General features: G+C 40.8%; 1 protein-coding gene and 1 long non-coding RNA gene across 3 annotated transcripts in view; one reads left to right on the plus strand and one right to left on the minus strand.

Annotated features, from left to right (window-relative positions):
• EGFL6 (EGF like domain multiple 6) overlaps window positions 1-25,341 on the plus strand; it is a 63,374-nt gene that overhangs the window by 9,890 nt on the left and 28,143 nt on the right. For both annotated transcript variants that reach the window (XM_054472925.1, XM_054472926.1), the window contains exons 2-5: window positions 10,115-10,227; window positions 15,527-15,619; window positions 20,609-20,728; window positions 23,941-24,060. In XM_054472925.1, the coding sequence (XP_054328900.1) occupies window positions 10,115-10,227; window positions 15,527-15,619; window positions 20,609-20,728; window positions 23,941-24,060 (446 nt within the window). The remainder of the gene's footprint in view (window positions 1-10,114; window positions 10,228-15,526; window positions 15,620-20,608; window positions 20,729-23,940; window positions 24,061-25,341) is intronic.
• Window positions 5,437-25,341, minus strand: part of LOC134738993 (uncharacterized) — a 67,374-nt gene continuing 47,469 nt past the window's right edge. The window contains exons 3-4 of the long non-coding RNA XR_010125343.1: window positions 6,345-6,415; window positions 5,437-5,544 (exon numbers count right to left, since the gene is read on the minus strand). This is a non-coding gene — a long non-coding RNA (uncharacterized LOC134738993). The remainder of the gene's footprint in view (window positions 5,545-6,344; window positions 6,416-25,341) is intronic.

Genomic DNA, 25,341 nt, shown 5'->3' on the forward strand with positions numbered 1-25,341 from the left:
CATAATATTCCATGGTATATATGTTCCATAGTATCTCTGTCCAGTCTATCACTGATGGGCATTTAGGTTGAGTCCATGTCTTTGCTTTTGTGAATAGTGCTGCAATGAACATTGTGTGCATGTGTCTTTATGGTGCAATGATTTATATTCCTTTGGATATATACCCAGAAATGGGATTGCTGGGTCAAATAGTAGTTCTGTTTTTAGTTCTTTGAGGAATCGCCATACTGCTTGGGCTTGGAGTTTTTCACAAGGTTACAATCAAGTTGTTTATCAATGCTATAGTCATCTGACATCTTGACTCTGGCTGGAGGATCTGCTTCCAAGATGGCGTACTCACATGGCTGTTGGCAGGAGGCCTCAGCTTCTCTCTATGTGGACCTCTCCACAGGGCTGCTTGAATGTTCTCACAACTGTTAGCTGACTTCCCCCATTGTGACTAATCCAAGAGAGAGAACAAGGAGGAAGCTACAATGCCTTCTGTGTCCAAATTTCGGAAGTTACCCCCATCACTCCCACAGTATTCTTTGTTAGATGTCAGTCACTAAGTACAACCCCACATAAAAGGAGGGGAATTAAACTTCACCTTTTGAAAGGATGAGCATCAGATCATTTATGGACATATTTTAAAACTATCACAGCATACAACACATTCTAGTTTGCCTTTGCCCACACTTGTTACTCTTCCCTTCTTCAACAGGATTTAAAGTGCTGTATTTCCACAGAGATTAATCTCTGACCCTATTTTCTTTCTTATTTACACTCTCCAGGTTATCTTCCCAGTCCTAGCACTTTCAATGCCATCTATACATATATTCATGTCTTCAAAATGTGAATCTCAAGCCCCAGCCTCTTTCTGCTGCATTCTTGACCTATTCATTGAGATGTCTCACTGAGCCTAAGACAGCCAAAACTGAACTCTTGATCATCATTCAGAACTTGCTTCCCTCCACTTCACCCTTTCTCCCCACCCCAGAACAAACAGCATCCAAACTGGCTCAAGCCAAAAACTGGGGTATCATTGCTGACAGGTGGGGCTCTTCCTCCCCACTTGTATTACATCTGCTACTAAGTCCTGTTACAAACCATGTCTCAAGTCCATCTCCTTCTATCCCCACTCTCTGCCCCTGCCTACCATCATCCAGCTACACCACCATTATCTCTCACCTGAACCACCACAATAGCTTCCTTTTACTTTTTTCTTTTGCTCCCTCTAGTCCATGCTCCAAAGTGTTCCTCTTAACATTTAAATTAGACCATATCAGCCCTCTGCTTAAAACTTTTCAGTGACTTTCCACCAGATTAAGAATAAAATTCATTCTACTTAAAATGACATAAATGGCTCTGCTTGATCCAGACTTTGACTACTTCTCTAACTCCATCTTCCATCTTATATCATTCTCCCCCATGCTTACTATGAATGAATGAATGAGATGGAGAATAAATGTAGCTGTCTTGATAACACTTGCTTTATTGACTGCCTTCCCTTCCTAGTCTCACTTCCCCACTCCTTTATCAATGTTCCCTTCACCTCCTAAGTAAACCACTTCCATGCAAATTCTTGTCTCATGGTCTGCTTCCGGGGTAGCCAAAACCAAGACACTCCCCATCCCCAATCTCCACATAACTCCTGAGCTTGGAAGATAAATGAGGGAAATAGAGGAAGCAATGGAAAGTTCCAACTTTTGCCTGAAGTTTACTACTATCCCTACCAGTCATGGCATTAGAAATTTGAAGACACATCAACACACACTACTACAGGAGAGCTTTATAACCCAGGCAAGTTTTTCACTGGGCACATAAGCCCCTACACATCTGGGAAAGTGAGATGTCTTGGGGTATCCCTGGGCCTGCTGGACTTGTACTCTGTTTCTTGATGGTAGATGGGAACCCAGACTTAATTTTAACTGGCTAAGTACAATGAACTTGCCATACTGGGAGCTATGATAAAGACAAAACAAAAATCAAAACCACCACCAACAAAAATCTTCATGGCTGGACCTTGTTATCCCTATTTAGAAAATCTTTTATTTCATTTGTATGGCAATATTTAAATGTATTTAAACATCGGCAAAAGAAGTTTAATTTCTCAATTTGTCTTGGAGAATATCATGAAGTTTTCTGGAACCTGACCATAAACAAACGTACTAAGAATTCTGGCACAGTATATTTTTGCAGAAAATAAGGAATCCTATGAAGAAATACTACACTACTTACACAATCCCTGGAATGTTTTTAAATTAACTTCAGCTGTGGAGACGGCGATTTTCTGATTAATTTGATCAATGTAGACAGCAAGCTGTATAATGCATTGAAGAAACTGGGCAATTCAGCATTTAGCTAAGACTCCCACAGCTCAGCGCTTCCACTCCACAGAGACTTGTTCACCTACATTAGCATTTCCCTGTCCCAAGACTCGGTTCCCTGAGCCTCATGTGTGCAAAATATTGTTTAGGAAGAGACAGAGAGAGAGAGAGAGAGAGAGAGAGAGTGAGAGAGAAGCTGGCCAGTCCATCTAGACCTTCCAAGGTGGCAGAGGATGTTGATGGGATTAGTATAGTCCAAAATTAGATGTTCTATTTCTTTTCTTTTCTTTTTTTTTTTTGAGATGGAGTCTCGCTCTGTTGCCCAGGCTGGAGTGCAGTGGCGCAATCTCGGCTCACTGCAAGCTCTGCCTCCCGGGTTCACGCCATTCTCCTGTCTCAGCCTCCCAAGTAGCTGGGACTACAGGCCCTGCTACCATGCCCGGCTAATTTTTTGTATTTTTAGTAGAGACGGGGTTTCACCATGTTAGCCAGGATGGTCTCGATCTCCTAACCTCTTGATCTGCCCACCTCGGCCTCCCAAAGTGCTGGGATTACAGGCGTGAGCCACTGCACCCGGCCGAGTTGATTCTTAAACAATTACTTCTATTTTTTAACAAATGAGAGTGATGTAGATTTGATGGCAAATCTCCTATATCTTTCGACAGAACTATAATACTAAGATGCTTTTGTGACTGGGAAAGGAATTCCTTACAGCGGATAAGAAATCTTAATTTATTAACAAAGTTAATAAATTTTTGATGGCCCAAGTGTTAGTCATTAACATTTGGGGGAGTTTTATAAGTAACATTTTGTACGACATCAAAAACAATGATTTGGGAGACATTAATACACCTCAGATTTCTCAGTTTCACCTTTTCACCTGAAAGCAGGCATGTGAAAGCAATAAAGATTGAGAAAATGAGGATTTCTCTGGAGAGTTGTGGTAATGTCAAACAGTATATGAATTTTATCTTCTGGTAACTTTCTCCTGTTAGTTAACCCCAGGCAGTATTCTTTGCAATCCCAAGTAATTGACTTTGACTGGTACATATGAAGTAGGTTTGACCACCTGTACCAAGGACTCTCGGCTGGTTTCTGATTAGGCTTTTTAAAAATATCAGATTTCAACAAATTTCAATTTGGTTTTGTGTGATTTCACATCTAACTGTTTCAGAAATATTGTTGGAGCTTAGTGAGCTCACCCTACTTCTAAGGAGGCTGTTTTGTGTATTACAAAATTCTTGATATTTCCAACTGCTTGAAATCTACCTGTCACTGTCTGGAGCCTGCAGGAGGGACACAGGCATTTTTCTTTTGCCCCCTGCTGTTTCTCTGCCCCTTCTCTATCCCACCATTCCCCTGCTTCCCTTCTCACTCCTGCTTCTAACACACACCACGATCTACACTCAAATTTTCAGGCCACCAACTCCCCATGTTCTTAATGGTGCTGTCCTTGGCACAGGCTATTTTTTCTGCCTGGAACACCTTCCCCACCATACAGCCTCATCCCACTTCTCCTAAGTTCCATGGCTAAGTTCCATTCATATTGAGCCCCATTTCCTCCAGAACACCCCTCACCCACCCATCCCAATGTACTAACGTCCATATCTCCCCCTAGCTCCTGAGAACTTGCCCCTTTGGTAGGGTCATATGTTGGAATATAATGGGGCTTCTTTCATATACCTCCTATAGTCTCAGTGCCTAGTATAGTGCCTGATGTGTGTAGTTACTTAATACATTTTGGGTAGACAAATGGATAAATGAGTAGGTGAATAGTTTGGTGAAATGTGTTCCCGTCTGGCTTCTAATACCAATGAAATACTCAGTTTTTCTTGGCCTTAGTTTCTTCATGCACAAAATGATAGGTTGGAACCAGATGATATCTAAGGTCGCTTTCTTTAAGGTGAAATTCTATGATAATCTCCCCTTAGAATGAACAGTTATTCCTACAAACATAAAAAAGGAAAGTCACATGGAACCTGTGACAGCTATGAGGATGTGCCTCACAGACATCCAACTGCAGGGAGCATAATTGACCCAGGGTCCCAACTACTCCGCTCTTGGAAATCCAGCACCACTTTTAAGTGAGGCTGCAACTCCCACAGGCTGCTCCCACCAATGACTGAGCATGGCAGGGATACTAAGGCAGGTCCTTCTGTGGGAAACGTGGCTCTCCTCTGAAGGTCAATACATCTGATAATATTAATCCTACTACTACTACTAATAAAAGCAATCAATTAGGGAGCATTTACTGTGTTAGTCACCATTCAAAGCCCTTTACATATATTTAATGATTTCATTATCACAAATACCCTTAAGGTAAATACTGTTGTTTTCCCTGTTTTAGAAAAGAGATAGTTAAGGCATAGAAAGACAAAGTAACTTGCTGAAGGTCAGAGTTAATATATAGTAGAGCCAGAATTCAAACCCAGGAAGGAGACCATAGTCCTGACCACCATGTTATGCAGCCTCTCAACATTCAGAGTTGATCCCACTCTCTTACTAGAAGAACTCTCCTCATTTGGCTTTCCCAACAATGTACTAACCTGGTGTTCCTCTGAGCATTGCCTGGGCCTCTTTCTGGACCTTCCTGCTCTTTGGTCCATCTCTTACATGCTGGCGTCCTTGGGACTGTGCCCTAAGCCTCCTTCTTTTCTTACACTACATCCACTTCTGTAGAATCAGTTACCATCTACCTGCAGATGATTCCCAAATATAGTTCTGCTTCCTGGACTCCTCACCCAAATATCCAACTTCCTACTCAACACCTCTTCTAGGTTGTCCGTCTAATGAGTACTCAAAATCAGCATGTGCCAAAGAGAATTCATCATCTATCCTATTCCCTAACATGTTCCTCCACCCATATTCCTCATTCCAGAAATACAGTGCTAACATCTACCCGATGGTGCATCCCTCTGACACTCTATATCCAATCGACTAGGATATAAGCTCCACGAGGACAGAAATTTTATTTCCCTTTTGGTTGCTGATGAACTTCTGGAAACTAGGCCTGTGTCTGATACATTGTAGGCACTCCATAAATACTTGTTGAATGAATGAATGAATGACTCTAATCCATTACCAAATCTTTTGGTCCCACTTTGATGCCATTCATTTCTCCTTACCTCCACTGCTTCTGCTCCAGTCCAGGCAACCAGAATCTATCTTCTGAGCCAACTGGTATCTTTTCTTCCGTTCTGTCTCCCTCCAGTCTATCTTCCAGACTGCTTTCGTGGTACTGTTTTTCAAGAGAAAAACCTTATCAAATAACATTCCTACTTAAAACCCTTCAGTGCTGTTCTATTACCATTAAGATGTAAAACCCAAAGCCCTAACTTGATTCACAAGACCCTCTGTTACGTAGCTTCTGCCCACCTCTTGGGGCTCATCTCTCACAAGCTGACTCCTCCCTCCCTTTGTTCTAATCCTCTGGTCATCTACTCATTCCTCAAGCACAAGCATGGGTGTCTTTTACCTCTTAGTCTGCACTCATTCTATTCCCTTTGCCTCTAATATTCTTTCACTTTATGTGGTTGAACCCTGTTTGTCTTAAGTCTAATTTAAAGTTTGCACCTTCAAAGGGAACATCTGGGACCCTTTAGACTGGATTATGTTTCTTTGATTTAAGCTTCTGTAATAGATTGAATATATTGAATGCCTCTGTTACCCTGAACCCCTTGTCTAAAAGCTCATGAGTAGGGGACCCTCTATGCCAGGCTTATAAGTGTATCCTCAGCACGTAGCACTATAGTCCATACATATTAATGCCCTATTGAGGATTATACTGATTTTTTTTTTTTGGCATCAGGAAATACGTAAGGTCCTTCCTATTGTGATTGGGGCGCATATTGCTTGCAAACCTGCAGTCAAGAAGTTGACAGATCATCTCTAAGATTTTGTTGCTAGATTGAATTCTAATGAAATGAATCCCACATTTCTTATACAAATATGAAATTAAAATTCCAAAGGCAGAACTTCCCCCATACAGCTTTTCTTTCATCATGTTTTCTTTTGAAATCCAACTCAAATATCACCTACCCTGTGACATTTTCCTCCTCTTTCCCAGGCAAGGTTAGTTCCTCTCTTCATTCTGCTCCCCCAGGCATCAGCTTCATGTTGTTAAAGGAAGAGGTAAAAGCAGATTGTAGTACTTTGTCAAGGTTTGTCACAGATGTGTATGGTTAAGAAATGGACTTACTGTGTATCTATGTGGAAGGGTTTTTTCACCAAAGTATGGGGATAGTTGTTTTTACCAACAAATTTCAATCTTGTTTTCAAATCTTAAAAATATCAAAACAAATAACCCAATTAAAAATGGGCAAAGGACCTGAATAGACATTTATCCAAAGAAGATATATAAGTGGTCTATAAGCACATAAAAGACACTTAATATCATTAGCCATCAGAGAAATGCACATCAAAACAAGATGCTAATTCTCAAGCATTAGGATGTCTAGAGTTTTTAAAAATGAACAATAACAAGTGCTGGCGAGGATGTGGAGAAATTGGAACTCTCATATATTGCTGATTGGAAAGTAAAATGATATAGCCATGTTGGAAAACAGTTGGGCAGTTCTTCAGAATGTTAAATATACAACTATCATGTGTCTTATTCAGTTCAGGCTGCTATAACAAATTACCATAGGTTGGGCAGCTTATAAACAATAGAAATGTATTTCTCACCATTCTGAAGGCTGAAATTCCAAGACTAGGGTGTCAGCATGGTCAGGTTCTGGTGAGGGCACTCTTTTGGGTTGCAGGCTGCCAACTTCTCAAGTTCTCTAGCCTTTTCTTATTAGGGCACTAATCCCATTCATAAAGGCTCCACCCCCATGACCTAATTACCTCCCAAAGACCCCACCACCAAATACCATCACATTGGGATTAGGGTTTCAACATATGAATTTTGGAGGACACAAACATTCTGTCCATTGCACCATATGACCCAACAATTCCACTCCTGGGTATATACCCAAGAGAAATTAAAACATATGTCCACACAAAAATGTGTACCAATGTTCATAGCAACATTATTCATGATGACCAAAAGGTGGAAACAAATGTCTATCAACTGATGAGTGATAAATAAAATGTGGTATATCCACACTGTGGAATATTATTCAGCAATAAAAAGAAATACAGTACTGTTAGAAGCTACAACATGGATCAAACTTGAAAACATACTAAGTTAAAGAAGCCAGATACAGAAGGCTACATATTGTATGATTCCATTTATATGAAATATCCAGAATAGGCAAATCCAGAGACAAAAAAGCAGATTTGTGGTTGCCAGGGGATGAAGGGAGGAGTTAGTTAAGATTAACTGCTCATAGGTATAGGGTTTATTTTGGGGGTGATGGAAATATTCTGGAACTAAATAGAAGTGATGAGTGCATAACATAGTGAAAATGCTAAAAACCACTGAAGTGTATACTTTAAGATGGTGAATTTTATGTTATGTAAATTATATCTCAATTTTAAAAATACTAAAGTAAAAAAATTATTAAGGACATCATTGTATTTGGACTGGCACTTATTTACTCAGCATACTTTATGGTTACTTGCCCATAGTTTCTTCTTTTTTACTGATACAAAATATTTTACATATTTTTAGGGTACATGTGAGTGTTACATGCATAGACTATATCATGATCCAGTTGTGGTACTTGGGGTATCCATCAAATACTCAAATACCTTGCGTATTTACCATTTCTATGTGTTGGTAACATTTTACATCCTCTCTTCTAGCTACTTGGAAATTTACAATACATTGTTGCTAACTGTAGTCACCCTACTGTGCTACAGAATATTGGAGTTTATCATAGGTTCTTTGGAAACTGTTAGTTAGGCGTAGACTGGGTCAAGATTGTGGTATCCCTTGCAGAATTGTTAGGAATATACAAATTAGACAGATGGCTGCATTATTTCTCAGTCAAAACTCTTTAGCAGAGCATTTTAATAATATTTAGCATGCTATCCTATACTTGAATGCATATGTTTCCAATAGACTGTGAACTTAAGAGAGCAAAGACCAGGCCCTTTTCATCACTGTACTCTATGTGCCTGAGACAGTACTTGGAACATAGCAAATGCACAATAAATGTTTTGCTTTAAAGTACTACTACTTAATGAAAGAAAAGTTTACCTTCCAGGGGACATTTGGCAATGTCTGGAGACATTTTCGATTGTCAGAACTAGAGGGGTGTGTGCTACTGGCAATTGTAGATAAAGACCATTGTTAAATATCCTACAATGCACAGGACACCTCCCAACAACAAACAATGATCTGGCCCAAAATATCAGTTGTGTAGAAGTTGAGAAACACTATTCTAAATGTTTGAGTGACTTATGAATCCCTAAAATTAATTCCATTAAAAAATGAAAAAAAGTCCCCTTCAAGAAAAAGTAAATGTTAAAATCATGCTCGCATTTGGTGCTCTCAGTAAATGAAATGTCTCAGACCATATCTTTATAGCTCTTAACTGAGTAATCACATTTGTGGGAGAGGCAGATCATGAGAGAAATCTACAAGGTTGTTTAACTTCCCGACCTTGACTTAGATATTATTAACTTGCATAAAGTTCAGTTCTGTAGCAGAAAGCACATGGTAAAATGTGCATTCCTTTGTCTGTTAAAGAGCCCAGGAAACATTTTTACAGTGTATTTAATATGTGTAAGGAAATAATCACAGCCCTCCACTAAACATACAATGCAAGTATTTTCCTTCAAAGTCTGGTAGCAACCCTGTCCAATACCAGGACAGTAAGTAGGTAAACATGCAGTGAGCTTCATCCATGGCGGCACTACTTGGGGGCACTTGGTGGGGGACAGGGGGCTCACCTTTTTCAGGCATTTAGATCAGGCAAGCTACAGCCTGCAGGCCAAAGCTAGGTGATCCCCTCTTTATAAACAGCCCATGAGCGAAGAACAGTTTTTACATTTTTAAATGTTAGAAGATGGAGCAAAAGGAGAATACTATATCATGACACAGGAAAATTGGTGCTATTCAAATTTCAGTGTCAATAAATAAAGTTTTATTGGAACACAATCATGCCCATCTGTTTACTATTGCCTATGGCTGCTTTTGTACTTGGACAGATATCTTATGGCCCTACAAAGCCTAAAATACTTACCATCTGGCTTTTTACAGAAAATGTTTGCGGATCTTTGCTCTAAAATTAAGCAGTTTAGCAAATTGGGTTTCCAGGAGGTCATGTGGAATGGGAACGAACCCTGGGCTAGAATTTCCAACACCCAGCTCTGCTGGGGATGTGACTCCACTCCATTGGACTGGAGTTTCCTCCTCTGTAACATGACAGGGCTTTGCTGAACGAGCCCTTCCAGCTCTTAATCATCTATAGTGTATGTTGATTCCAGTCTATTCAATGGTTCCCAGGTGCCAGTGGGGTAAAAGTGCAGAGCTCTGGTCTGGGACAAAGCCACAGGATTAGAAAGTCACTGAAATAGACAAAAAACTGGATAGTTGCTGTGCGTATACAGAGCAGATCTGAAAAGTGGCACTCTACAAGGTTCAAAAACATACATTTTGGACATCTTCATGTGCCCTAGTTTTATAGATTATGTAACCCAATTCTTTTAACCGTGGGGAAGAAGGAAATGGTTGAAACTAATTATTGAGGAAGGCTGGCAACCCCAAAATTCAGGTTTTCAAAATCTAATTTAGCAGTTACTGCGGGTTCGTTGAAATTAACCAGGTAATTGACATCTCTGGTTCTTTTAGTAGTAGGGAAGAGTTTCTGTTGTCTTTTCTGTTTTCTCAATACTAACATGTAGTTCTTTATCTGCAGTGCAAGGCATCACGGGTTGTTAGCATCGGCACGTCAGCCTGGGGTCTGTCACTATGGAACTAAACTGGCCTGCTGCTACGGCTGGAGAAGAAACAGCAAGGGAGTCTGTGAAGGTAATTTTGTAAAAACTCAGACCCTGCACTTGGATCAAGGCCCTTAGGTTTTTGTCTGTCATACCATGAACTGCCACAAAATTGCCAGTGGATCTCTTAGGCAAGGACATGCATAACTACCAATAACCAAGGTCTGGGTTCCTATGAGATCTCTTCCCAGACAAAATGTGGCTGACGCCATCATACTTGACATGATTTATTTTAGAAGACTGTCTTGTCAATTATTTTTGTGATTATCTTAGTGAGTATAACTGGGTTGTTTGTTTTTGGTTTTCTTTTTAATCTAAAGGAACTAAGATGGGCAAAAGCAGGCCAGTAAATTTCTCCTCTAATTATAGTTTAAGTGATTTCCAAAGCAATAAACTTTTTAATTATTAATCACCCAACCAGTAGGCTTCAGCCACAAAATAAGTACACCTTTTAGCCTATAGATTTGTAACTCACATTTTTAAAATCCATACTGCCAATTTCTAAATGTTTTCAAGGTACATATGCATATATGCAAAGATTTTAAGTATTTTGCTGATTTTTTTGTACATTGCAAACCAAGGAACCATAATTTGCCTTGGACATTGTTTCTCAGACTATGTGTTAGGAACTCCAAGAGAGGCCTGTGATCATTTCAAGGAGGTTGGGGAGGGCAGAGATGAACATAAAGTTTTTGCCTTGTTTTTCTTTTTATGACTTTCCATAACGACCAACACTGGCAGTGTAGCAGAACCAAATCCACATTCCTCCTGACTGTCTCACCAGGGGTGTATTCCTTCAGGGCAGGAGTCTACTCTCACTGTCCCTGTGTCCTTCAGTAGGTAGCATGTGCCTCATCCTAAGTTATTTATCTATTAAATGGGATAACAATACAATTGCAGGTCCCATAAAAGCACTAACATGTTAGCTATTTTTAGGAATAACAATGCCACCTTCTTTTTGCTGCTCTGTTCCTGCCCCAACCTCCTTCTCTCTGGCTGGTTAAAAAATATCTGGATTGACCATAAGTGGGGTCAGAACTTGATAATATCCAAAATCTATAAAACAATAGAAAACATTGATATTTTCCCACATGTTCCATATTATGCAAAACCTTCTGCCATCATAGTTTGCTTGTGACAAGATGACAAAAGCATAAAAATACTGGACAAAAACAAAGATCATCATTGCACACTTAGATAAAGGAAGTTAGAATATCCTCCTGGGACTTGTGTCAATTAAAAGGGTGGGTCCTCATCCTGATTGGACTGATAGTGTCATGATCAACGGCATTGAGAACCAGACTGACGTGGGTGACCTTGGGCAAGCTAGCTAAGGTAAGCTAGCTAAGGCTCAATTTCCTCCTCTGCAACATGGAGAGAGCAATACCTACCTCTGAGAGTAAGGAATGTATGCATTAAAGGGTGAGTTCATTACCTGGCATGCATAGAAAATACCTCATAAATTACCATTCCTTCAGGAAGGACCAATAATTCTCATCACAGACTTCTCGTCATTAAAGCACCAGGTGATGGGGGGATTAACTGTGGCTTTATTCTTTTGCTAGACACAACATAACACATTTTTATTTGAAGTCAGTCAGGTGGAAAGGGGCAAAAACCACGTGAAACACATGATTTAGAGTCTCTCTTACAGTTGCACGAACAACAGCGTCTACTGCCGTAAAACTTGTAAGACCCAGCATGTCGCTGGTGAATAAATGAAGGCAAGGTGTTAAAAGGGCAAGTGCAGGGGGTTCAAGCAAAATGCTCACTATGCAAGTTTTGCAAGCTGAAGAGACGGTCAGCACACCTACTGCTCCAGTCAAATGTTCAGGTCTTAAAATTGCAATGATTTTTAGATCTAAAATGTGTATCATGTTTTATCCAATTTGCATGGTCCTTCTTGATGGTAAAGTCATATGTTTCTTGAAGCACCAAATAACAGGGTAGTTATTCCCTGATTGCTGGGTTTCTGATTTCTAAGCCAGAGTTGTGGGATGCATGATAAATAAGAATACACATCAACCTGCCCCAACAAGGAGAGCCAGACCCCAGGCTGTGAGGTCACAGTCTACCCAGGCCTTCCCCTCTGTCCATCTATTTGCCCTTCACTCCTCTTGAAGCCTTGCCTCTATGTATCCTGGAGCTTTCTAGCTCTCAGCCTCTACCCTGTCTAAATCTCCTCCCAAGGCAGGGTCTCATCAGTTCGATATCATTAACCTTAAAATGTATGCCACTTCAGTGAGATGAAATACAGAGTTGTCCATAAACAAGTACCTGATGAAAAGCTTCAGACAGAGAAGCTGAGGGGAGAACTAAACAAGATTTTTACTTTGTCTAAAGCATGCTTCAATCTCAGGCCATTTTAAACACAAACTGAATTTCCCTTGCTGTCGATTGGCTGTTGAAGTCACAGATCCAAAGTTACTGTAAATTGAAAACATCTTACTGAAGCTTTACAAGGGTATTATTCACCATTTCTCCTATGTTCTATTTGGCATTTATGCTGGGCTTTCCTGTCTGGACCACATTGGAAATCAGTTTCCAGGGAACAACTAGAGGTCTTCAGGGCTTTAAAAAAAAAAAAAAAAAAAAAAAAAGATTTATTTTTCTAACATCTGAATTTAAAGTTGCAACTCCAAGTACATATCCATAACAAAGTAGACACTGGAAATTAAATTCTCTCTCTTTTGTCTCTAAAAGTGGAAAAACTTTGCTGGGGAAGCATTTTTCCCTAATGATTTGTTCAGGGCCATAAAATGTTCCCCCGTTAAAAGTTCTACAGTAATTACTTTATTCATTATTCAAAAATATTCAAATATTTAACATGTTTACAACACTATATTAAATGCTACAGGGGAAATAATGATGAATGTTTAAGTCCCTGTCCCGAAGGCACTTGGAAACAAGTAGCGGATGAAAGACAAGCACTGTAGCCAAATATATGCCTCATTATTTAATAAGACAAAAACTGATCAGTTGCACAGGAGAGGCCTGCCAAAGTTCTGTGGAGTTCTCGAAGTTGAGTGGGCATTCATAGGTGGCTGGAGACATCTGTAAAGGCTTTTAGAAGAAGGGGCCATGTAAGGTGGTCCTTGAAGAATGGGGAGGATATGAACTACTGGAAACCCAGGGAAGAGTATCCTAGGGAGGGGTAGGAAAAGGCAGAAAGTAAAGGGTAGGTCTAGAGAATAGCAAGCAATGTCTTTTGCCCACAGTGTTGCCTTTGTCGGGGGGGAGGTGGGGGGAAGGGGTTAGAAAAGAAGGTGGAGGCCAGATCAGGCTAGGTTTGAATTTTTTTTTTTTTTTTTTGACAGAGTCTTGCTTTGTCACCCAGGCTGGAGTGCAGCAGCGCAATCTCAGCTCACTGCAACCTCTGCCTCCTGGGTTCAAGTGATTCTCCTGCCTCAGTCTCCCAAGTAGCTAGGATTACAGGTGCCCGCCACCACGGCTGGCTAATTTTTGTATTTTTAGTAGAGATGCGGTTTTACCATGTTGGCCAGGCTGGTCTCAAACTCCTGACCTCAGGTGATCCACCCTCCTCGGCCTCCCAAAGTGCTGGGATTACAGGCTGGAGCCACCATGCCTGGCCAGATCATGCTAGTTTTAACTTGGTTATGATACCTGTACTGTATTCAGGATGGAACAAAGATTATATTATGACCTCTGTGCAAGGCGTGGCATGATCAGAGCTATGCTTTTGGACTATTAGTTTAATGTCGTGTCTGACATCAAGTTTGCTAGGAACAGAGCCTGAAAGGGGGATTCTTGTACAAATATTCCATTGAAAGTTATCTTAGGAGCAATTTGCAAGGGAGTGAGGGAGCATGGTAAGAGGTTAGGCAGAGATATGGTTTCAGAAGAAGTCTAGCTTCAGCCTGATCCCACAGGGACCTCTAGGGCGTTAATTGCACCAGAGTTTGTCCTGCCAAAAAACGAGGAACTAGGCTGTTAGACTCCTGCATCAGTGAGGCACTGGTCACAAGCTGTGGTGGGGAAAGCAGGGAGAGAGAGGGATTCAGCATCATCTTCCAAGTATCTGTGGGCAAGGCAGTTCCCATTAGCTAGATAGATAGTTGTTCAATGAATGAGTTGGTGGTAGAAACAGGGATAGGATGTTGCAACTGAGTGGTCTGGAGACAAGAAAAAATAGACAACGGAATTTTTTGAGTCCATGTAACTGGTAGAGGAATGATGATAATAACAAAAAATAGGATCTGGGGTTGTAGGGAAAGATGCTGGTATATTTAAGAATAGGCTTTCTTAGAGGTGGACCTACTGTGAGCCAGGGGAATTGATGGATGGAGAAGTAGGCACCAATCCTGGGCAATTGCTGAGTCATTCTTTCCTATTATGGCTATTTCTTGAGCCCCTACTGTATCCAGAAACTGCTGAGAGTCCTTGATACCCTAAAAGTCTTCTTTCTCTCTCATATATTATATCCTCTCCCTTTCTACTCTTGGGGCTTTCCCATTTTCCTTTTTTCCTATCTACTGCTTTTTCTCCTTATAACCTCCCTGTGAGCTGGAATGAAACTGTCCATCATCTTTGACTATTTGTTTTCTTGCCCCCAACTGAATCGGTTATAACATCCTACCCCTGTTGTTTTTCCTACCACTTTATTCATTGAACAAATATTTATTGTCTACTTTGTGTCAGGAGTTGGGATACAGAAGTGAATAAAATAGAAAAACAAATCCTACTTTTGTCATGCTTTCTCATGCCTCCATCATCATCCTCATCATCATCATGATGCTTTTAGTTCCCATCCTTAGGGCTAGAAGTAGCACCTTCCTGCCTCCAATCTGTTGGTTGTTCAGTCTGACTGATAATGTGCAGCATTAAAAAGATTTTGATCATTTAAAAGAGAAATGGAGAAAATATGGAGGAAATGAAACGAGGCAAGAGACAGAAGGAAGGGGAATGACTTTGGCATTTGCCCAGGGTTACTCTGGAGTCTCTTCCAGTTCCAACATTATACTTATTTTATTAAATCTTTTGTGTTTGCATGCAAAACTGGCTGACTGTGGTCTGGAAGGCTTTATATTTCATTGAATACCACTGGAAGTGTGGCGTTGCCGAGCAAAGTCACACTAAACTTGCATGCGTTGGGTGGGGGTGTGGTGGGTGGGGGTGGAGGTGGGGTAATCTCATTCACAAGAAAAATACTTTCCAGTGTCTGAAACATGAAAACAGATTCAAAGGGAGGCAGATTGTCCTCTGTATGTCCCCATGAGTTCTCTGCCACACAGAACACAGCGAAGTTTTGCGTGCATTTCACTACACTAACTACTGTTCTTTTATCATCAAGACATCTTTTCCTTCCACAGCTACATGCGAACCTGGATGTAAGTTTGGTGAGTGCGTGGGACCAAACAAATGCAGATGCTTTCCAGGATACACTGGGAAAACCTGCAGTCAAGGTCAGTAAGGTAGCCCGGGGTCATAGTTCAAATTCAATCATTGCAGCAGGGCTGGCAACACAATATGGTACGCAGGATTTCTTAGGGTTTTTTTTTAAGTCAAATCTTCAAATGAAGGTGCTTTCAGGACAAGTTTTTCAATCTCTTCTCCTTGAAAAATGTAAAAAGTCTGATGTTTTTGTCAGGATGCCCAATAAAAGACCTTTTTTCTTTTCTTTTTTTTTTTTTTTACCTTTTTTTTTTATAAGCTAAAGGTCTTTTATATTTTTTACTTTTTTATTTCATCTCTTTCCATAACACAGAAAAAAAGAGCCTTTTTAAAAGGTAAATAATTTTATTGCTTTTTAAACTACCTAAGTATTGTAAGTATATTTTTATTTTTAAAAATCCAACAGTGCAAAAAAATATACATTTAAAAGTGAGAGTGATCACCACTAGTTGTTACTATAAGCATAGTTAAGTTTGTCTAAGATCCTGGAAGTCTTTTTCTGTGATAGTACAAATGTAAGTATTTCTCGTAGGCATCTTTGCATGTCAGCACACACAGAACTACTTTACATTTTTTAAGGCTGTATCCTAGATCCTAGTGTGAATACTTTTATCCTTTATGCAAAAATATGCTTTATTTAACCATTATCATTTATGTTGTCTCCAATTTTTTGCCATTACAAACAGTGCTAAATCTAACATTGTTCTATGCATAGCCCTGCTTTCTTGAATGAATATTTTTGTAGGAAAAATATTTAAAAGTGGAATTGTTGGGTTGAACGACATGCATATTTTTATTATACTTCATATACTTTTTTTTTTTTTTTGAGACAGAGTCTCGCTGTGTCACCCAGGGTAGAGTACAGTGGCGTGATCACAGCTCACTGCAGCCTCAACCACCTGGGCTCTAGCAATCCTCCCATCTCAGCCTTCTGAGTAGCAGGGACCACAGGCACACACCACCATGCCTGGCTACTTTTTACAGTTTTTGTATAGATGAGGTCCCACTACGTTGCCCAGGCTGGTCTTGAACTCCTGGGCTCAAGCCATCCTCCCGCCTTGCCCTCCCAAAGTGCTGGAATTAAAGGCTTAGCCACCACACCTGGTCTTGATATATCGTAATAGATAATTTATAACTTTCATCCTAGATCGTTTGTCTGAAAACATTAAAGAGATGATAATATCTATAACAGTGGTTCTCAACCCAGGTAATTTTGTCTCTCAGGAACAGTTGCCAGATAAAATACAGATACCCAGTTAGATTTAAATTTCAGATAAACAACAAATAATTTTATAGTATGTGTTTGTTCAAAATAGTATATAGGGGATGTAAGGGTGATCTGGCTGTGACATGTCACCCCATTGCTCACCTGGGTTGATTTGGCTGATCTGGCTGGCTAGGCAGATGTCCCCTTCCTCCCTCACTGCTCCATGTGTGTCCCTCCTGAAGCTGCGCACTCGGGCGGAGAGGACGACCATCCCCAATAGAGGAGGACTTACCTTCAGTCAAGGGTATATTAGCTGTGCTCCCCTGCTAGCACCTCCAAACAAGTTCTCAAAATAGTATATGAGATGTGTGTACACATTAAAAGTATTAGTCATTTATCTGACATTCAAATTTATCTGAGAGTCCTTTACTGTTTTGTTTAGAGATGGGGGTCTCACTATGTTGCCTAGGCTGGAGTACAGTGACTATACTGCATCCATGATCTCCTGGCCTCAAAGCAATCCTCTCGCCTCAGACTCCTGACTACAGGCACACACCACCACACCCAGCTGGAATCTTGTATTTTTATTTGCCAAATCTGGGAGCCTTATCCAGGGCAACATCTGGCAGTGTCTGAAGACATTTGGAGGGGGTGCTACTGGTGTCTAATGGGTAGAGATCAGGGATGCTGCTAAGCACCTTACACAATGCACAGGATAGCAGTACCCACAACAAAGAATGATCAGACCCAAATGTCAGTAGTGCGAAGGCTGAAAAACCCTGCTCTAAACGTGGTGAATAAAAGTGCCTCATTGGAGCAAGGGATATGGTCTTTGCTATAGATCAGCAAAATCACTTGGGTGATTTTGTCATCCACGGGATACTTGACAATGACTGGGGACAATTTTGGTTGTCATAACTGGATGTGGGAGGTACTCCTGGCATCTAGTGAGTGGAGCCCAGGGATGCTGCTAAACATCCTGCAATGCACAGAACAGCCCCCACAACAAATAATGATTTGTGTCAATAGAAGTTAAGAAACCCTGGCATGAAGAAATCTTCAATAATTCAGAAAGGGTCCCCAGTCCTATAATGAAGTTGAACAAAGAGCAGTAAATCTAATTCAGCTGCCCTTGGAGAATGGAGTTTCAGAGAAGACTGGACACCCACTCCACTCTACCACACCCAGCCCTTGCTGCCAAGCCCAGAGGTTAGCCCCATAAACTGAAATAGCCGCTCTTTGAGCTGCCAGCCCTACAGTCTCGGAGAGCAATCTGGCTCTCTGTGTCCTACCACCAGCATAGAGGCCAGAGCCCTGAAGATGTTTCTTAGAATTGCATGCAATTGCTTGAGAGAGGTGCTTCAAGAATCGTGCATTCAGGGTGGGCACAGTGGCTCACACCTGTAATCCCAGCACTTAGGGAGGCTGAGGTGGGTGGATCACCTGAGATCAGGAGTTTGAGACCAGCCTGGCCAACATGGCAAAACCCCATCTCTACTAAAAATACAAAAATTAGCCGGGCGTGGTGGCGAATGCCTGTAATCCTAGCTACTCGGGAGACTAAGGCAGGAGAATCACTTGAACCCAGGAGGCGGAAGTTGCAGTGAGCCGAGATCACGCCACTGCACTGCAGCCTGGGCAACAGAGCGAGACTCCATCTCAAAAAAAAAAAAAAAAAGAATCATGCTTTCATAAGTAATAATTCAGCTATACCCTTCACCAGAGGTTTTACAGCAGAAAACTTGGTTTTCCATATGTTTTGGATTCTGAACCAAGATACTGTCTCAAGAGATTTGGAATAGAGACAATATTTTTCATGCTAGTTTTAAAGTCCCAGCAAAATATTAATGTTGAGGGAGTGGTCCAGTTGGATGAAGTTTTGAGGCAGTCTGTCTTCTTCCCACAGCCTCTCTGCCCTGTGGCAGCCTGATCAAAGTCCACGTACATCCATTAATGGTGACAGGCCTCAGCCCTCAACTCATGTCTTTCCCAAAACACTCTTCCAAGAAATGAGTGAGTCACCTCAGAGTTAGGGCCAAGCTATGGGATATTCCTGGGTTTCCCATTATGTCCAATCAGCATTTTTCAGTTTCCCCATTTGAAGAGGTTAGGTTCTATGAGGGAGATGGTAGGGTAAAGGGGATAGGCAGTGGAGAAGAGGGTTTCAAATGTCCAGCTAGGGCGTTGAAAAATCCCCATATAAGGATCTTTTCAGAGATGAAAGCAGCTCCTTATTTTCAAGAATCTGTTACCATGCTGACCTTTTGCCTTCCATGGAATTTGTTTTTTTTCCTCTCTGTATCTTCCCTGGTAGGGTTAAGATATGACACCCTCACGTGACCACATTTCTAAAGGTAACATCCTCTACAGATAATCCTTTTTAAAGTTTTATTTTCCTTCTGTGTCATTTTTTATTTTAATAAAAATGTTACTTATTCTTAAGTTGTTGTTGTTGTTGTTTTAGAAAACCCAAAAGCACAGAGAAGAAAGTCACCCTCGATCTTACCACCTGAAGATAACCATTAGTCGCATTTAGAGCATACCCTCCTAGGCTTTTCTTTTCCTATGTATTTTTTAAACAAATTTTGGAATGATCTGTACACAGAGTTTTGTAACCTTCTTTTATCACTTAACATCCTGTGAACGTCATATATATATTTCATATATATATAATTCACATATATATAATTCATATGTATATTTCATATATATAATTAACATATATATATATATATATTTTTTAATCATCCAGCCCAAATGTCATCCTGTGAACATCTTTACTTAGGATTAAATATTGTCCTCCAACTTCACCACTAAGAGCTGTCTAACAGGGCTCCCTCTAGAGGAATGTGAGCTGAGGCAATTTGGCCAGCGCAGGGGCCACGCGAAATAATAATAATTGACACAGGCTGTGCTGTCAGCCTATGTCAGCGGCTGCTTGGAATAGCATGAAAGGCAGAAATATATAAATTATCTATTTCTAAATTTTTGTTCAAGTAGTATACACATAGAATTGTGCATATATAAAAAATGTATGGCTCAATGAATTTTTCTAAATGCCCATGTCACTAGTATCTAGATCAAAAGCCAGAAACTTGGCCCTTCAGAAGACTCCCTCACACAACTTCCAGTCACTTCCACTGCCAGTGAGAGAACCATATCTTGACCTCTTATATCACAGATTAGCTGTGCTTATTTTTTTAACTGTATATAAATGGACTCATACAGTATGTACACGTTTATATCCAGCTTCCACTCAATATCATTGAATTGTGAGATTCATCCATTATTGCCTATAGTTGTCATTTGTTCAGTTTCATTGCTGTATAGTATTCCATTGTGTGAATATACAAGTCGTTTATCTATTCTTCTGTTGGGAGGTGTTTGGATTACTTCTAGTTTGGAGCTATCTGGTATCATGCTATTATGATCATTTTAGTATGTAGGGGTTTTTTTGGTGGGCAAAAATCTACATTTCTGTTGGGTATATTCCCAGGACTGGAATTTCCAGGTCATGAGTATGTCTAAATATAGTTCTAGTAGATTCTGCCAAGCAGTTTTCCAAAGTATTGTACCAATTTACATTCCTTCCAGTGGTGTATAATTATTCCATTTGCTACACATTGTCGCCAATCCTTTAAAATAGAATTTGATGGTCAGAGAGAAGGTGGGTAAGTGGTGGTGTTCAGGGAAGCTAACCCAGTTGTCCTTTCTAAGACTGGGGTCTAATATTCCCCATCTGGAAGTTTCCTGATTCAGTTCACCTTTCCCTGTTTTCTAAATGTCCCTGCAGATATGAATGAGTGTGGAATGAAACCCCGGCCGTGCCAACACAGATGTGTGAATACACACGGAAGCTACAAGTGCTTTTGCCTCAGTGGCCACATGCTCATGCCAGATGCCACGTGTGTGAGTAAGTTTCAACTGCCACGCTGATCTCAGTTAATGTTTAAGGCTTGGCTTTTGCCATTTGATGCTTGGGGAAAAGCTGACTTCAGTGATTTTTTATAAAATCTCTAATATTGCCCCCAGCTAAAATGTTTTGTGGCACTTGTTTCTTTCTTTCTTTTCTTTCCTTTCTTTCCTTCTTTCTTTCTTCTTCTTTTTTTTTTTTTTTTCAAGACAGAGTCTCGCTCTGTCACCCAGGCTGGAGTGAAGTGGTGTGATCTCAGCTCACTGCAACTTCTGCCTCTTGAGTTCAAGCGATTCTCCTGCCTCAGCCTCCCAACTAGCTGGGACTATAGGCACATGCCACCACGCCTGGCTACTTTTTGTATTTTTAGTAGAGATGGGGTTTCTTCATGTTGGTCAGGCTGGTCTCAAACTCTTGACCTCAGGTGATCCACCCACTTCGGCCTCTCAAAGTCCTGGGATTACAGGCGTGAGCCACCATGCCCAGCTTCCATAATTTTTTTTAAAAAGTAAGTGCTGACTGGGCACGGTGGCTCACACCTGTAATTCCAGCACTTTGGGAGGCTGAGGCGGGTGGATCACCTGAGGTCAGGAGTTCAAGACCAGCCTGGCCAACATGACGAAACCCCGTCTCTACTAAAAACAAAATACAAAAATTAGCTGGGCATGGTAGTGCACCTGTAATCTCAGGAAAAAAAAAAAAGGCGGTAAAATAACGTGAAATTCACATTATTTTAAATTTCAAGTGAACAATTCAGTGGCTTTTAGTACATTCACAATGTTGTACAACCATCACCCCTATCGAGTTCCAGAAGATCTTCATCACTCCAAAAGGAAACCAGAACCAGTCACTCCCCACTCCCCCTCCTCCAGCCCCTGGCAACTACAAATCTGCCTTCCTTCTCTAGGGATTTGCCTATTCTGAACGCTTACTTTATAAATAAAAAGGCAAACTAGGAGAAAAATAAATTATATATCTATATCTGCATCTATATATATGCAGAGCCCTGTTGAGTTTCCTCATGAAAATAAGCACGTTGAACAATATAAGCAGATTGTTTTAGGGAAGTGATACATTTAAATTCCTTCTCGAAACATCAATTCTTCCCACCAGCTAACTTTCTCACGCCCCTTGCCCCACTCCCAAAGATTAGTGATACTTGTTGGAAATAAATTCCGACTTACTCACATTCCTTGAAAGAAAAGCCCTTCTGTGATAAAGAAAAACCCATGTCCTATGGGAGAGTGAGAGTCTATACCCATTCATTCATTGAGAGGGAAGGCTTTTCAGGTTTTATGTTCCAGCTGAAAGGGAAACCCACCCTCCCTGCCTGCCTTCCTTCTCCCCTTTTCTCTCTCCATCTTTCTTTCCTCTGCCTTGCAGCCCCCAACAAACCCAGAGCCTGTGCCTTCAGCCAGCTTCCTGTGGTTGCGGAGTTGCACGGACTCCCCAGCCTATCCTGGGTTTTCCCAAGATTATAAAATCTTGCCTAGTGCACGGGCTCCTCCTTGGCCAAGTGTCCCAACACCACCAGTCACTTAGATCTTCTGCTAGCAAGCAAGCATTTGAAAATGGGCATTGGAAGGGCCTTTTTAAAAAATCCTTATTATTAGAAATTAAACAGAAACTCACAGGAAACAAATGCATAGTTTAATGAATTCTTATAAGGCAAGCACACTTGTAATCACCACCAAATAGAACTCTGCCAGAACCTCCTCCTCCCACCCCTCCCTAAAGGGAACCACTATCCAGGCTTTTATAGTAATCACTTAAAATTTCAAAAAAGATATATGCTAATGGATGTTTCTGAAACATTCCATGAAAACCCAGTCAGTGCCAAAAAAGATATCTTTCCTCAAATGGAAAGATAGAATTAGGTTAATTTTGAAGATTAATTTTAAAAGAAGACAACTAAAGAGAAAAGATGAAAGAATAAAGGAGTAATATGATCATTGGTAGATGTTTGTTACAATATATTGGTTCTCTTTCTGTATATCTAGGGGTTACCTGTGCCTCCCTGTTTATAGCTCAAAGTGTCCAGATAGCCCTAGAACTCTCTCCTGGATGCTGATTGGATTCCACCTGGCCCCTTGGGTCTCTTTTGTTCAGCTGGGTGATTGGCATGTTCTGGAGGGGGATGGAGGGAGGGAGTACATTCACCATGCCCCTCTGTTGTGGACATTGGGCTGAAACCATATGAGTTTCTTAGCCCCCCTGCATTTCTAATCCACACATACTGGACTGCTGCTATGGAAATGCATTTGTGTGAGATAAGTTATATTTAGCAACAAGTGGCAAAAAAGCCAAGTAAATTGTCTCATTTACTTTAAAAGCTGAAGGCAAGCAGTTCCAGAGCAGCTCAAGAAGAAGTCCGTCTCTGTCATCCTCAGAGTATTGATTTTACTCTCACACTTGTGGCCTCATAGTTACAATATGGCTGCCCTAGCTCCAGACATCATACACACATGGAAAATAGACAAAACTAAGTGGGTACAGGTGATGCCAATGAACCAATGCCTCTTTCATGCCTGTCTCTTTTTATCATGCAGTAATATCTTTTCCAGAAGCCCCAGTCCCTCCAGTGGACTTATTTTTGTATCTCTTTGGCTACACTGCATCATATGGCCACTCCTTGCTGAAGGAAAGCTGGGAAAAGCCTCAGTGCTGGGAATGGCAAAAGAAAAGAGTCCAGAATGGCTTTCAGATAGCTGATCAGCTATATCTGCCACACATTTTAGTTCAGTCGCCTAAAAGATCAAGTCTTGTGACTTAAGTGACTCTCACTGAGGCTAGATATGTATGGAGAGATCTCCAGAGTAGATTCTTTTACCCTGATTACTCAGGTTGATAATCTCCATCAGCAGTTGCATTTCAACCTATTGAGGCCAGCCAGGTGACATAAAAGAGTGGCTAGAGCACACACAAGTGGAGAAAGTGATACAGTTTGAGGGGTGCATGCTCTGCCTAAAGACAGTCAAATTCAGTGAAGTGGCCAAGAAAGCAGACCATGAGTAGGATTCAGCCCCAGGGCCACCATGATGCCACCCCTACTGATTCCTTTTGGCTCTCCGTTTGGGACTCAGACAATGAAACTTGTCCTATAATGCCATGCAACATGTTCCATTCAATGGCCCAGAATTTGGTGATAGTTTCTTAGTAAGCTCTTTTTATCATCTCAAGAGAGAAAGGCTAATCCTTGTCCACTTTTTCAGACTCTAGGACATGTGCCATGATAAACTGTCAGTACGGCTGTGAAGACACAGAAGAAGGGCCACAGTGCCTGTGTCCATCCTCAGGACTCCGCCTGGCACCAAATGGAAGAGTCTGTCTAGGTACAACAGCAGGAATCACCTCTACTCCTCCTTCTCCTCCCTTGACTCCCCCTTTACTGAATCTTTTTTCATTCATCACAATCAGCTTGTTGACTAGACATTGGAAACTTCTAAAAGTACAGATATATATCTGTTTCTGAGATACTTTTAGCCACATATGCTCTAAACATACTTTGGGATGCTAAAAAACACATTTTTCTATTATTTTGTATTGCCTTAATGCCATAGTAGAAAAGGGATAAAGATAATTTTAGTATGTTTACTATGTACATTTTATTTAAATTACCATCCAATATAAACTCCACTACTTATATTTTGTCATTTAATGAGTAAGATCCTAAGGACCATTGGGTTTTATTCTGGGTTCTAGCTAATATTTTCTGGAAAAACTATATTTACTTATTTTTTAGATATAACATTATTGAAAATAGTATACACCTTCTATATAATTTACATTAGCATGTAATAAATTTCATGTTGTCTTTAAAACTTGCTCCAAGTTATATGAACTAAGTATAATTAATTTAACTGGAAAAAATGAGCAGATTAAGTCCATAATATTAATTAAGGGAACATAAAAATTATTTGTTTATAACTTTGAATTTAGTCAAATCCATTGGCTTAGAACTTTCCTCTCTTGTTCTCCTTTGTCTTATTTTGCATCTTAGTTTTGGGTTCCACAGAAGCTGACCCTGAGCAAGTAGTTGATCTTGGAGGTGATCCCAGGAAACACTGGTTGAGGAGTAGGGAAGTAACCCAGGGAAAGGAAGGCACCAGTGCTGGGTAAATCTGATGAGCAGGTTAAATGAGCTGGGGGCACCTCTGGGAGGCAGAGAGAAGCTGCCCCTGAATTTTCCCTCTGGGGCAGGGGTGCTGGATAGTCATCCACCAACTTCTGCCCTTCATTGATGGGAGGCTGCTCTGGGACATGACCCCCCAGCACTCCCAGCCTAGCCTGGGTCGGGAGCAAAGCACAATGTCGTAGGTGCAGCAAGCAGCCTTTGGCAGGTACGGAAACTTGAGTGCTGAGTATCTATGGATGGAGCACCCACAGGGCACCCTCAGTGACTGAAGCAACACTTTTTTCACTTTGTGCTTTGTTTCCTTTGTGGATTTGAATTATGTTCAACCATCAAATTGCCATCAAATTGTATATACTCATAACACTTAATTACACTGCACCTAATATACATAATATTTAGAGTAAGTGAGCACTTAGCATTAATGAGGGATGTCAAACCAAATCAGAATGTCGAAAGAGTTCTTAATCTTCTGTGATTT

Source organism: Pongo pygmaeus, chromosome X, assembly GCF_028885625.2.
Source record: "Pongo pygmaeus isolate AG05252 chromosome X, NHGRI_mPonPyg2-v2.0_pri, whole genome shotgun sequence".
In the NCBI taxonomy this organism is placed as follows: domain Eukaryota; kingdom Metazoa; phylum Chordata; class Mammalia; order Primates; family Hominidae; genus Pongo; species Pongo pygmaeus.